Source organism: Sorex fumeus, unplaced genomic scaffold, assembly GCF_029834395.1.
Source record: "Sorex fumeus unplaced genomic scaffold, SorFum_2.1 ptg000072l, whole genome shotgun sequence".
NCBI lineage: Eukaryota > Metazoa > Chordata > Mammalia > Eulipotyphla > Soricidae > Sorex > Sorex fumeus.
The window spans coordinates 59,363,713-59,378,367 of record NW_026606129.1 but is presented as its reverse complement, the minus strand read 5'-3'; the positions used below and the strand labels follow the sequence as shown (position 1 = coordinate 59,378,367).

The 14,655-nt window shown below is 36.4% G+C and overlaps 1 protein-coding gene across 3 annotated transcripts in view; it reads left to right on the top strand.

Moving 5' to 3' along the window:
- CFAP20DC (CFAP20 domain containing) overlaps nt 1-14,655 on the top strand; it is a 328,442-nt gene that overhangs the window by 16,054 nt on the left and 297,733 nt on the right. For all 3 annotated transcript variants that reach the window (XM_056129486.1, XM_056129487.1, XM_056129485.1), the window contains exon 4: nt 8,345-8,417. In XM_056129486.1, the coding sequence (XP_055985461.1) occupies nt 8,345-8,417 (73 nt within the window). The remainder of the gene's footprint in view (nt 1-8,344; nt 8,418-14,655) is intronic.

Genomic DNA, 14,655 nt, shown 5'->3' with positions numbered 1-14,655 from the left:
GAGTGTTGTTCCTCCCAATATGAATAAGAGTCTAGCTGGGTAAAGTATTCTTGGTGAGGGGTTTATTTAATTGAGTTTTTGTCACTATATTTCGCCACTGTCTTCAGGCCCTGTTAACTCAATTTTCTAAATGTTCATAGATTCTATGCTTAATGTATGACTTCCAGGTACTCTATTTGTATTTTATTTTTCTAAAACATAAACAGCCATAGAAATTATAGATGGAAGAGGGTATATTTTCAAGTGGTTTCCAGTGTTTCTTTCTAGAACAAAATAGGGATTATATTTTCTTTTTTTTTTAAATGTAGGAGTACTGCTATTTATTCAGCCACTGATTAGCTGATTGAATTGGGCATGATCTCCATCTTACTTTTTTTTCCATTTTTTTATAAGTTTATTTATCGAATCACCATAAAAACAGTTACAAAGCGTTCAGGTTTAAGTCTCAGTCATAAGGAAACACCCATAATTTCAGCAGTGCCCATTCTCCACCCCAAACAACTCCAGTACCTTTGGGGCAGATGATTTCCACATTACTCTCTCTCTACTTTGATCACATTCAACACCAGACCCACCATTATGTGTGGCTGCAGTAGTGGCTGCGCAGTTTTGAAATTCCGAAATTTTAATAATTAAATCTGGAGGGATTTCTGCCAAAACCTGCTGGGTTCCAAGATTTGCTCCTGAGTCTCTGGAATCATGGCCTTTAAGCAGTTTCTTGGCCAGGAGCCAGAGAGGCCATTTGTGGGAGATAACTTGGGATCTCGTTGGGTGGGGAGGAAAGGACTGAATCCACCCCATCCTGTGAGTCCCAACTTGTCTTATCACTATGGGCCCAAACCTGACTGTCCAATGGCCTCTGGAGGATGGTGGCCAGCAAGCCGCCAAAGGGGAGCAGGCAGAGGAATAACACCCTTTCCCCCCTGGGGTGACCCGGCGACAGTAACCAACCGTGGGGTCTGGACGCATTTCTGCCAAAAGTCGCTGTGTTTCGAGATTTGTTTCTGAGTCTCTGGGATCATGGCCGTTAAGCAGCTTGATCAAGAGCCATAGAGACCGTTGGTGGGAGGCGACGTGGGGTATTGTTGGGGTGGGGAGAAAAGGGCTGACTCCACCCCCATCCCGTGAGGCCCCACGTTTCTCGTCACTGTGGGCCCAGACTGTCCAGTGGCCTCTGGAAGATGGCAGCCACTGGGCCGCCAGGGGGAACAGGCCAAGGCACAAAACCTATTCCCACCTGGGTTGGCCCAGTGCCGGTAACCTACTGCAGGGACCGGATGCATTTCTGCCGAAAGTCACTAGGTTTCGAGATTTGTTCTGAGTCTCTGGGATCATGGACATTAAGCAGTTCGACCAGGAACCAGAGAGGCCATGCCTCCAATTTATATAGCTGAACGGAGGTGGTTTGTGGGTGTGTTTCCCACATACCTAACTTTTGGCCATTTACTTTCTTGGTAAACTTTTCCCCCAAGTTTTTGGGGTCTGGCAAAAAGCACAGCAGCTATTTTGGGGTATCTGGAAGTCTGAAGGCACCATCAGGCTGCTGATATACTCACTTCACAGGTACAGATTGACCTGTTGGAGGCACCAAACCCCCGGGATTATATTTTCTTACAGAGAAAGGAATAGCATTCTTACAAGAACTTACAAGAACTGAGTCTCTGGGATCATGGCCGTTAAGCAGCTTGATCAAGAGCCATAGAGGCCGTTGGTGGGAGGCAACGTGGGGTATTGTTGGGGTGGGGAGAAAAGGGCCGGCTCCACCCCCATTATAAATTAATTTATAACATTTAAGGATTATGATTTTTTCTTGTTATTTTTTATACAGAGATTTTTTTCCAGGAGTAAGTTCTGCGCATCTGCGCATATGACCCCATGTATACATAAATTTATCCTAACTAAGTGAACTAATAAAGATGAGCCAGGGAAGTTCATTCTTACCTGATATGTTCAGTCTTTTTTTATCGGACATCAGTTTTATGAAATGGAGGCTTTTGAATTTTGGGAACATGATTTTGTTCTAAGCTAGTATTATTTTATTTTTGTTCTTGTTCACTTTTTCTCCTTTTTAATGCCATCAGTGTCTATGCACATGATCATGTTATTGACAGAATCAAGTCACTTCAGTAACACTTTCAACATCGAGAAAGATTCCTTTTTTTCCAAAAGCTTTGTGATTAAAGACACACACCTCTTTGCTACTTTTATCTAAATTACTTTCAAACTAAAATTTAATGTGTTATAATTGACTTCTTAAATGAAAAGATGGTAGTTTTAATTAAAAGAAACATAAGAGTCTATCAATGACGCTCTTATACAATACTCTGATATTAAAAGTTAATCTGACTTCTCTATAGCCTGTAACAAGTGAAGTATATTTTTTGATAACACAAATTCATACTTATTTTACTTGTATAAAATGAGTTCTATGATGTTATGGTTTAAATCAAATGATATATCTTTTGAGTAGAGGATTAACTTTCAATTAGCATTTCTAAATTAATTTTAATTGCCATCATATATTCATTATATATTTTAAGAATAAATATCACTTTAATCATGCTAACTTAATGTTAGTTACCTCAGATGTGTTTTTCACTACATTAGGTCACTGTCACTGTCACTGTCACTGTCCTCCCATTGTTCATTGATTTGCTGGAGCGGGCCCAGTAACGTCTCCATTGTGACACTTGTTACTGTGTTTGGTATATGGAATACATCACGGGTAGCTTGCCAGGCTTTGCTGTGTCGGTGAGATATTCTCAGTAGCATGCTGCGCTCTCTGGGAGAGGCGGAGGAATCGAACCTGGACCGGCCACTTTGGCCACGTGCAAGGCAAATGCCCTACCACTGTGCTCTCACTCCATCCCTACATTAGGTACTTACATAAAAAAATTGATAAATAAATTGTTACTTCTGAACTCTATTTGGGCATCTTTAAACATATCAATAACTTTTTCTATACTGAGTAACTTAGCAAAGTGTGAGTGATAGTATTGATTTTCGTTGTCCCAGTGAAGATTCTTTCACCATTATTACTTTTTAACTTATAACTCAGCATCTCGTTTGTAGTTAGTGTTTAATAAATTGTTAAATTTGCCACATTAAGAAACTTTGTTTTATGGGGTTTGAGAGATAGTATAGTGAGTAGGGTACTTGCCTCATATGGCTGAACTGGATTTTATTTCTGGAATTCCATAAGGTCCACTAAGTACTACAGGAGTAATCCCTGAGCACAGAGCCAGGAGTAAGTTCTGCACATCACTGACTGTGACCCAAAACAAAAGAAACAAGAGAAAGACTTTTTATCAGTTTGGGTTATATTTTCTCATTATAACTAATTGACCTTGATAATAAAACTTGAGTAAATCATTGGCCAACTAGATAAATAAATACATTCTGTTATTCACCCTTGAATATATTGTACAGAGATGCATATGAAAAGCAGCTGACACATATACATATCTGTCTTTCCCTGGACTTTCTGTTTGAGGTTCTAATTTGAAACCTTTTCTTGTAGCATCTGAATCAAATATTGCATCTCTTAGGATTAGCATCTCTGAAGCCTTGGTTGGTCTAAATTGTAGCTATTCTGGAGAATAAGGTCATCTTTATGGAGTTACCCCCAGACTTCTCTCTGCTCCCACTTTGGTATTCTTTTCAACTAAATCTCATTATGTCTTCTTGTTTAAGGCCCTTTGAAGGCTCCTTATAGTACTCTTATTGAAGTCATACTGACCTCTGTATTCTTGAATCTCTTGACCAGTTCTTACCTTTGATCTTATTAAAATACCAGCAGGACTTAAGAAAGATGTCACTTTCCTCCATGAGATGCTTTCTTCACTCTTCTTTCAGATTGCCATATTCCTGGTTTCCTTTTTGCTTCACTGATTTTCCTTTTTAGACTCTTTTTATGGTTCTTCCACTTTTCTCCATCTCAACTAATGTTTCAGGGCCCTGCTCACAGTCCTTGCTTCATCTTCATTATTTATTCTCTTAATTAGTGGCTCTAATTACATGGCTTTAAATACTGCCTGTCATGCTATAGCTGACATATAATAGACTTCTCTCCAAAACTTCAAACTTGTACATTTAGATGTAAACAACTCATCTAACTTAAGGTATGCTGAGTGAAAACCAAAGATCTATGGGACCCTGCAGTATCTGATGCCCTGAGAACTTTTCCATGGTCTGTTCCAACTAAGCAGATATCCTTACTGTTTTAAAGCATAGCTTATCACTCTATCACCTTAGCACCCTGCACATTAACATTCAATAATTCTTTGTTGAATAAATGAATGAATGTGTAAGTAGCCTTTCATTGACTTCAGGATGACCTAGATCATTTTGCATTACTTTCCAGGGCTACTTGATTAAATTACATTCCTGTTTGCCAGAAGTGCCTCCTGAAGTCCCCTCCCACTGTTTCTTTTTCTCTTGCCAGCTCTTTAGACTTTTAAGGTATTCAAATTTTCTGTGGCCTTTTCCTGTAGTTATTTTTTCCTCTCTTTTCCCCTCCATTTTTCTTATTAGTACAGCTAATTTCTTTTTATTCTTCCAATGGAATACATTGTTGTTTCTTTAGAAAAATCTTCACTCTTCGTTTTATTTCTTCTGCAGATCCAAGGTTACCTGCTTCCATTGATTCTAAATCTCCTACTTCATGGACATAGGATGTGTTTTTCGCAAAGAGAGACCATATATGTCTTATTTTAAAAATTTTATGTTTGAGTCCTACACGTAGTTAATGTTCAGTAAATATGTATCAAATAATGGTTCTCATTTTCACACAAATAAATTCCACACAAATAATCTTGAGGTATAAATCAAAACCAGTAACCTGGTTTTGTTTGTTTGGGTTTTTTTCCCCCTTGTTTTACTTTTTTGTTTGTTTGTTTTTTATTTTTTGTTTTTGGGAAGTCTGGATCTCTCTCAGGGATCACTCCTGACATGGCTTCAGGGGACCATGTGGGATACCAGGGACCTAACCCAGGTCAGCCTTAGGCAAGGCAAATATCCTATCTCCTATTAGATCACTCCAACCTTGTCTAGACTCTTCTACCTTTCATGCATAAAACTGGATTATTGGGAACCAAGTGATAGGACAGCGGGTAGGGTACTTGCCTTGCACAAGGCTGATGTGGGTTCAATTTCCAGTATCCCTTATGGTCCCCTGAGCCATGCCAGGAGTGATCCCTGAGCACAGAATCAGGAGTCAACCCTAACCACTGCCAAGTATGGTCAGGAAAAAAGGGGGAAAAGAGTCAAAGCAAGTTTTATTTAACTTATCCCAAGGAATACAAAATAGCCCACAGTGAAGGTGTAATATAACAAAAACATGGCCTGGAGCAATAGCACAGCGGGTAGGGCATTTGCCTTGCACCAGCCAAGATGGCCGACCCAAGTTCGATTCTTCCGCCCCTCTCTGAGAGCCCAGCAAGCTACCGAGAGTATCTTGCCCGCAGGGCAAAGCCTGGCAAGCTACTCGTGATGCATATTCAATATGCCAAACACAGTAACAACAAAGTCTCATGATGGAAATGTTACTGGGCCCGCTAGAGCCAGTAAGCCATTATTTTCTAGAGAAAATCGATGAACAACGGGAGAACAGTGACAGTAACAGAAGGTGTAACTATTTCTTGTCTTCTGTGTCTAAGTGAGAGAAATCTGCTGAGTGTGTTATGCCTGGACTGCTAAAGAAACCAGAGTCATACTTTTTCAGGGCACTTGTCAAGAATGACTATACTGACATTGTCTTTACGACTTTCTAATACTTGTGAAATGTATGTAGGTATCCAACTTAATTGCTAAAGTGAAACAACTGGAAAAACATTTAAAAATCTACTGGTGTTTTACCAGTTAAGTATGTTTAAAATAAAAAAAAGGGCCCGAAAAGTTACAAATAGCTGGTGAGGTCAGAGAAAAGACCTTAAAATTGATATATGTATATTTTACCATGTTAACCTCCAGTAAAAAAGACATACTTTTATGAATTTTGTGTGTTTAGTGGACTTGTTTTGATTAATAGTAGGTCCACATTTAACATTGCTTAAATATAAAGTTGACATAAAGAGTAAGTTTCAGTTTACTTGGCCACTATAAAATATCATACTATAAAGTTTATTTAACATTTTTGACATATACCATCACTGTGGGCTGGAGCAATAGCACAGCGGGTAGGGCGTTTGCCTTGCAAGCGGCCAACATGGCCAACCCGACTTGGATTCCTCCGCCCCTCTCGGAGAGCCCGGCAAGCTACCGAGAGTATCTTGCCCACATGGCAAAGCCTGGCAAGCTACCTGTGATGTATTCAATATGCCAAACACAGTAACAGTTGTCACAATGGAGATGTTACTGGGCCCGCTCGAGCAAATCGATGAACAATGAGAGGACAGTGACAGTGACAGTGACCATCACTGTATGTCAAAAAATATTATTAAAGTAATTCTTTTGGGTCAGATAATCACTATATGGTATCATCATAATTCTTTTAATCTTGTAAGTAAAGCCTTTTGAGAACTCGGACTTCTACATCTGAGAAAGTTGAATTACAAAGATTTCATTTTTGAGGGCAAATATCTTTCATATCTAAAAAAGTCCATAGAAAAATGCTCTATCTGTATTAGTCTTTATATTTTAAGTTAGTGAGATTTATAAAATTATCTAGGGACCTTTTGTAAATACTGATTTCCTACATTGGTGCTCCTCAGCTCTATTTATGGAGTCCATTCTGCAAGAAAAAATACGGTAGATAAGAGAAGATTCAATGGGAGATATGGGAAAGATTAAAAATGGTTTATGGTTTATTTAGGCTGTCCTTGTTTTTGTATCTCACTTTGCTCTGTAGTCAAGAAACCACTGGTTTGCTTCATTTGCTTTTTTCCATAAATGCATTTGAGTTTGATTCCTAGTGAATTTCCAAAGCACTTGTGTTTAATTTTGTATTTTCATTAGGTTGCTTACTGCACTGATGATTCTCTTGAAACCATTTACAAACTTAGTATTTTAAGTTAAAATTATTATTGTTTTATTTTAGAATTAATATATGTGATTAAATATGTTTAGGGTAAAATACAGTACTACTTAAATTGTTCGAGAATGTTGCACAAGTCTACCATGAGAATTATAAATCAGAAGGTCTTTTGTATACACTATCTAAAAATGTGTTATTATCTCAAAACAGTTAAGTTTATTCAGCTAAGTCAGGATAACTAGAAAATAGCAAACATGCAGACTTGAACTCTTTGTGTTGACTTTTACTATTAGATTTGTAGGAGAGGTTTATAGATGGGTCAAGGTTATTTTTGCCCAGAGTTCCAAGTTAGAAAAAACTGGTTCTCATAGGCATGTCTTAGAAAGATGGGAAAATGAAACATCTAGAAAGAGTATCATAATTGTACTGGGTGACAGAACTGAGATTAAAGTGGTGGGGAATGAGGAGGAAGGCTATGTTGTCTAGGTTGACACTGGTGGATGTTATGGTATTAGAACAGTGTATGCATAAAATCCTATCATTAATAATATTGTAAATCACAGTGTCTAAAATTTAAAAGTAGAGAATAGGTATCAGGAATGTTTAGTTACATATAGTTGAGAAGTAAAAAAAGTAGCTCAAAACATTACAGTCAAAAGAAGTAATATAAAATCAATTATTTTTGAAGTAGATTTCATCAAAAGTGCCATGGGAATTCCCTCTTCTTTAAATATTTTTAATCTGGTTGGGAAACAAATCCCAATTACTAATTTGAGAGAATTAAATTAATTAAAGTGTATTAACTTAACAAAAGGTATTTTAAATCAAAATAGTTGCTTCCATCCATTACAAAGTGGACACCTTTAAAGCCATATGAACTAGTTATGATTCTTAAGCCTTCAGTTGGCGTTTTCATAATTAGAATTGTTGTTTTTGATCTATTGTTTTTTATTAAATGGTTTAGTACAGTTAAAACTGTCAGTGAATAAAAATAACTGCCTCATGCTTTTATGACTGCCTTGATGGGAATCTGTAGTTCAATTTTATATGTCTCTATTGAATGCAGTTCTGTGTGTTCAGTTTCTTGCAACCTAATAAAAATAGTAAATAAAAATTACTATTTTTTAAATTTTCATTAAAAAAATTTACCAACCCCACAGATGGGATTTTAGAAGGCAACATTTTTGTTAAAGTTTGATTTTCATCAACTTTTTGCTTTAATAAATAGTTGTAATTCATGGATACTGTTATTGTTGTCTGTATTATATTGCTAAAAGCTTCAGCTTATTGATGGTTTGTGGTTGTATTTGTTTATATGCACATATAAATGGTGTAGACATTTGAATCTTTATTTCCCCCCTCTCATTCTAGTTGGACTGATCCAGAGGTTTCTTGTACTTCAGATTTACATACCCCTGGGACAAGACTTCTCCACCGAATTGCTGTAAGATATACAGAACTTCTTTCAATGTTTTATGTGCACTAGACATTTGATCAATTAAGGCAGTATGAACAGTCATTAATTACAAGTGGCAGTTTTTGCATTAAAGAGCAGTGACTTATCAAGTCGACATGAAGTAATTAAACTAATTTAATCGTATTTCTTAGATATCACTGGAATCTGGCAATTCCCTAGGGAAAAAAAGAAATTCCATCTATTTAAGAAAATATCAAGGATTATGTTTTTGTGATTAAATAGTCTGCTTCTTGAAGAAATAAATAATCCAAGCATTTGAGATTTGGGTCCAAATGAGGGGTAATGCTATGTTTTCACTATCTACTATTCAAAACTGTGTTTGGCTTAAAATTGATTTAAGCACCTTATTTTGTAACTTGTATTTTAGTGTAAAAGTATTGGTTTGTCCTGTTTATATGAAGATGACTTGAAGTATATTTATTTTGAATGACATTTTGAGTAGGTTAGCACTGTAGCACTATTATCCTGTTGTTCATGGTTTTGCTCGAGCGGGCATCAATAACGTCTCCATTGTGAGACTTGTTACTGTTTTTGGCATATCGAATATGCCACAGGGAGCTTGCCAGGCTCTGCCATGTGGATGGGATACTCTTGGTAGCTTGCCGGGCTCTCTGAGAGGGACAGAGGAATTGAACGCAGGTCAACCACGTGCATGGGAAAAGTCCTACCCGTTTTGCTATCACTACAAAAATCAGATATATAACTTTCAGTTGAGCTGTTGTCTGATATTATTTGGTAATGAAAATAACACTTCATTTAGACACATATAGAATTAAGTGTTGTTTACTTTCATGAATAAATTTAAAACTTTCAATTACATTACAGTTAAGGTCTGCTATTTTATATTTTTTCTTTGTAGTAGCTATCCAGAGCCTAAATTTTGACTTTTATTTTTCCTGTTTTAATTAATGGCCTTTTCCATTTATGAAGGTGAATTTATAGTGGTTATATGAGTACAAACTAAGAGGACGGGAAAGCTATATGTGTATTTTTTCATTTGTTTGTTTTGGGGCCACACTTACCTGTGCTGAGGGTTTATTCCTGGTTCTGAGCTCAGGGGTCACTCCTGGGGGGCTTGGTAGACTCTGTGGGGTGCCAGGTTCAAATACAGTTCAGCCACTGGTAAGGCAGGCTTCCTTCTTGTACTATCTCTCTGGGAAGGCTGTCTTCTTAAAATGGAAGCAGTATGAATCTGAGGTTATTAATTTCTTTGTTTATGTGAATTACATCATTGAAATTTAGAATAGAAAGGTAAAAATAAATTTTAGCTGAAATAGTGTGAAATCTCATTTTCTTCAGTGATAAAAGGTAGATGGAACAATTTATTTTTAAATTCTTATATAAAATAGTTTTATTTCACTTTAAATCTTTTCTTCAACTCTAAACCTCAGATAACTTCTGAGATTTTCTGTTATCTGCTGTGGTCATCAAGATTAAAAATAATAGTAATAATAATAATAGTTCTTATGTAACATAACCAAAGCTTTATTTTCTTTTTATACATATTTTTCTACAGAAAAACATTTTCAAGGCTCTAAAGAGAATCAGAGAATTATATAAAGAATCAGAGTATCATATAATGCTTATTTTCATTAGATAATAGGGAAAATGGTTTCCCACTCAATAGAAGAAGAAATTTATTTTACCTTTTAGCTTGTTAAGATGGACTGGAGTGATAGTACAGTGGGTAGGGCGTTTGCCCTGCACGCAGTCAACCTGGGTTCGATTCCTCCATCCCTCTCGGAGAGCCTGACAAGCTACCGAGAGTGTCCCACCCTCACAGCAAAGCCTGGCAAGCTCCCTGTGCCGTATTCCATATGCCAAAAAACAGTAACAACAAGTCTCACAGTCAAGACGTTACTGGTGCCCGCTCGAGCAAATTGATGAACAATGGGAGGACAGTGCTACAGTGCCTGTTAAGATATTTATGTAAAATTAAATCTAACATCTCTTATTATTCTGATCTCTCCTACCTATACTTTCAGATTCACCAGAAGCAGAAGTTGGAGTCTTAGGAGTTGATTTTGTTTTTAATCAAAGCCTTGCAAGATAAATCTCTTAATAATGCTTTTCTTTGCAAAAGTAATCTTCACATACACCCGTAGGTATTTGCGCTTTTCATCCTCCTTTAGCATTTTATACTATTTCTTTAATTTCATTTTTGGCTTTTGGGCCAGAGTGGCTTGGATACCACTCCTCAGTGCTCAGGGGACCATATTTAGTACTAAGGATTGAACCATAGTCAGTTGCAAGCAAGATAAACACCTTAAGCCCTGTACTAACTCTCCGGCTCCATATTAAGCTATCTTACCTAATTTAAGAATAAGTAAATCTTTATTCAAAAATGGAAAAATGTATTAACTTCTAACAAGATTGCCTTTGATTTAAGCCAGACTGACTATTCCTTTGTTACCCTATTAGTAATTTATCATTGTATCAGTGATAAACATTTTCATGGATTATGAAAGTAACAGCTTTTTATTTCAGTTGACTATAATTATGAATTCGTTTACTCTCATCACTATGTGGACAAACATTTAAATCTAACATGGCTTTATTTTTACAATTTTACAAAATAAATTTTATATGAACAAAAGGTCACATTTATTAAGTAACTCTATCAAGACCTTGTGCATTTTTCTGTTAAGAAAAAATTTTAACTTTACATAAGAATTTCTTGCTAATAATTATCAGAATACTTTGATATTTTTGGAAATGACAGGTCACTGTCACTGTCACTGTCCTCCCGTGATTCATTGATTTGCTCGATTGGGCCCAGTAACATTGTGAGATTTGTTACTATGTTTGGCATATTGGATACGCCATAGGTAGCTTGCCAGACTTTGCTGTGCAGGCGAGATACTCTCAGTAGCTTGCTGGGCTCTCCGAGAGGGGCAGAGGAATTGAACTCGGGTTGGCCGTATTGGCTGCATGCAAGGCAAACGCCCTACACACTGTGCTATCCCTCCAGCCCAGGAAATGACAGATACCATATTTTATAAGAGGAAAGTAAATTTCTAAAATTATATATAGGTATACTTTTCTTGCTTTATATATATATATCAAGTATAAATTGTCTGACTACAGCTTTTTCTTTTATTGTTCATAAAAGGACTTTCTTTCAACCCCTTTAGTGTGTTACTGTGTTTCTAGCAGTGTAGCTTCAGGCTATTTTAAATAATACATTTTATAACAAGCTTGGAAAGTCACATAGCAGAAAGATATCTGAGTTTTAAAATTTTCCGTTGTCAGAATGGGTAAGGCACTTTGTTTCACAAAGATACATTAACATATCAAGAGCTTTATCTAACTGCAATCTTGCCAGCTGGTTTATGAATTTAATCATTTTCAACATCATTTTGTGTCTCTTATGTCCATTGTATGATTATACTGCTCAGGAGGAGGGCTTGTATCTGTGGGTTAGAGGATGTTTTCGAATGGGTAGTACCTTTGCTTGCGGAATTATTTATTCAGTAAACAGAATTATTGGATATCTATTACTGTAAGGAACAGTGTCAGCCATGGAGGGGTCGCTATACATTGAATCTGTATACCTCTCCCCATCCTGTCTCTGCTTCCTTTCAAGTCTTGAGCCATCACCATATTTCTCCTGACTAGTAGTATTAGAATAATGAATTTTTTTTTAGCTCATGGATTTTACAGATTCTTTGCCTGTCTTTCTCTAGTCTCCACATCATAGCTAAAGTAAAATTCTCCTTGTACCAATGATAAAGTTCCAAGTCCTTAATGTTTATGTGCCCTGCTCTTTCACCTCTCCTTTCTTATCTCTTTCTGTTGTGCTGTGAGCTCTCTTGTCAGCGGAATTGGCTCCTCTCCAGCCAAATTGCTTTCTTTCCTTCATAACCTCTTCTTATGGTCCTATGCACCAAGTGTTTATATTACCATTTCTTTGCTTTGTTAATCTCTGTTCAGTCTTCTCTGCTGGTGTCCTTTCTCTAGGAAGTCCTTTTTTTAAGCTCTTTCAACTAAATTATGCTTATTTTATTTTATTTTTATTTTAGGTACCATAGTTTGCAAAACTGTTAATGGTCAGATTTCATGCATAAAAATATTGTCCCCACACACTCCATTTCCTTTCATCATTGCCGCAGTGTCTCCCCCACTTCCCTCATCCTCTCCTTTGTTAAACTTTCTATTACCCATAACTTTCCATCCCCACTATGATAATTTATAATTATGTATTTATTTCATTATATGAATCTGAGTATCTTTGAGTTTTATGAATACAGGAATTCCCTCTGTTTAACTCAGCTTGATATCCCAGGCCCTGACATAGTGCCCGGTAGAAAAACTCTGAAATGTGAATGAGTGTCTAGTAGTGACTAATGAACTGAAGTGAAGAAACAAATTCAATCACCCTCATATAGTTTATTCTGAAAGTGAAACATCAGTTAAATGACATTTTAATTACATCTTGACAAATGTTACGGTGGCATAAGAACAAGACCTCTGGGAACTTACAAAGTGTTAGGAAACTAAGAGCATGGTCTTGGAGCTGGAAAGATTCAGAGTCAGAACCTTGTGCTAATTAAACTTATCTTCTATTTAGGTTGAAAGTAATAATACCTTACCTCGTGGTGTTCTGAGAATTAAATGAGTAAGTTAGCATACAGTGATAATGGCAAGCATTTGTTAAGTACTTTCTATGCACTTGGAAGTACTCTTAAGTATTTTATTTTACTTATATTACATGTAAAGTAAAAAAAGAAAACAGGCCTACATGGTAGTGATAATTATTGCCTTTGAGGATTACCTTTGAGGATGCATAAATCTGTAAACTTGAGGAATTTCCCATTCAGATATTATCTAGAATCTGTGTTTGTACCACTGTATCATGCTTTCATGCTTGAACATACATGTATTTTTCTACTCTCAGTATGTAGTCAATTTCATTTGAATTTTTATTGATGGAGGTATTAAATCTTCTACATTTTCTTTAGGGGCTTTCCATAATATAATGTTATCATTACAGATGTTCTAGGAAGGCAACTATTACCAAAGAAATTTATTTTTTATCTTTACCTTTTCTTAGCAATAATTAGCTTTAAAAGTTAAAGCAGTTTTACCCATCTCTTTTCTTCCCCAGTATTTTTCATCACAAATGGGATAATACCCATATTACATGTAAAGAAAAAGAGAAAACAGAGACAATGTATAGAGTAAAGGTACTTGTCTTACAAGTGGCCAACTCTATTCAATCCCTGGCATGTTGTATGATCTCCTGAGCCTGCTTGGAGTGACTTCTGAGCAGTCAGGAATAACCCCTGAGTACCACTGGCTGTGTTGTGTCCCCCAAGCTCCCAAATAACTATCCCTGTAAAAAAAAGAGGGAACAAAGAAACAACTTCACTACTTTTTCATTAATCTTTACTTTATTCTCTACTTTTGTCAGTCCTAGCTTTTTTCATCCTACCTTTAACATCTGAAAATTATATTATTCAAAATCCCCTACACCTCTTGGTGAAGTGGTCTCGAGTTTCATAGCTTGACCAGCTGCTACTCCACACGTACATTTTACATGTAGTACAAGGGTAGTGTTTACTGTGCTAACACAGTGTATTTAGCAAGAAAGTAACAGAATACTCTCATATTTTTCTGTGTAAACCCTACAAAAGGGATGCAGTCCTGTCCTTGTATTTTTTGCAAGTAAATCTTCATTTGGATTTGCTAATTCTTAGCACTTAGTTTCCATTTTCATTTCCAAAGTCTTTTAGTGTACCATAGTCATACTGTAACCTGAAATTAAATGATTTGATAAACAACATATTTTTAAGAGTTTTCCTTCATTTTGTATTCTCCTCCTAAATGCATCATCAAGGAAATTGAAAGCTAGCTGCACCCCTATCCCAGGTGTGGGTGGTTAGGTGTTTGAGAGCCTGGGGGCAGGCATCTGGTGCCTGGGAGAAATACCCTGAACTTGAGCTCTGGGAAAAGAACCTGCTGCCTTCTGAAATAGAAATTTTTATATTTGATGTTGACAATCACTGTAAATGATTTGGAATATTAAATATTTTAGACAGAAATTGCATTCATTTCACTGAATATTGTTGAGCTGCATTAATTCCTTTCTCTATCCTGATTTTGTCATTATCTCAATGAATTCTCAGAGACATTTGGTACTGTTAGTGCCTCTAGTGAAATGACATTATTTTCCTCATTTTTATTCAGTTCAGCCAATGCTTTT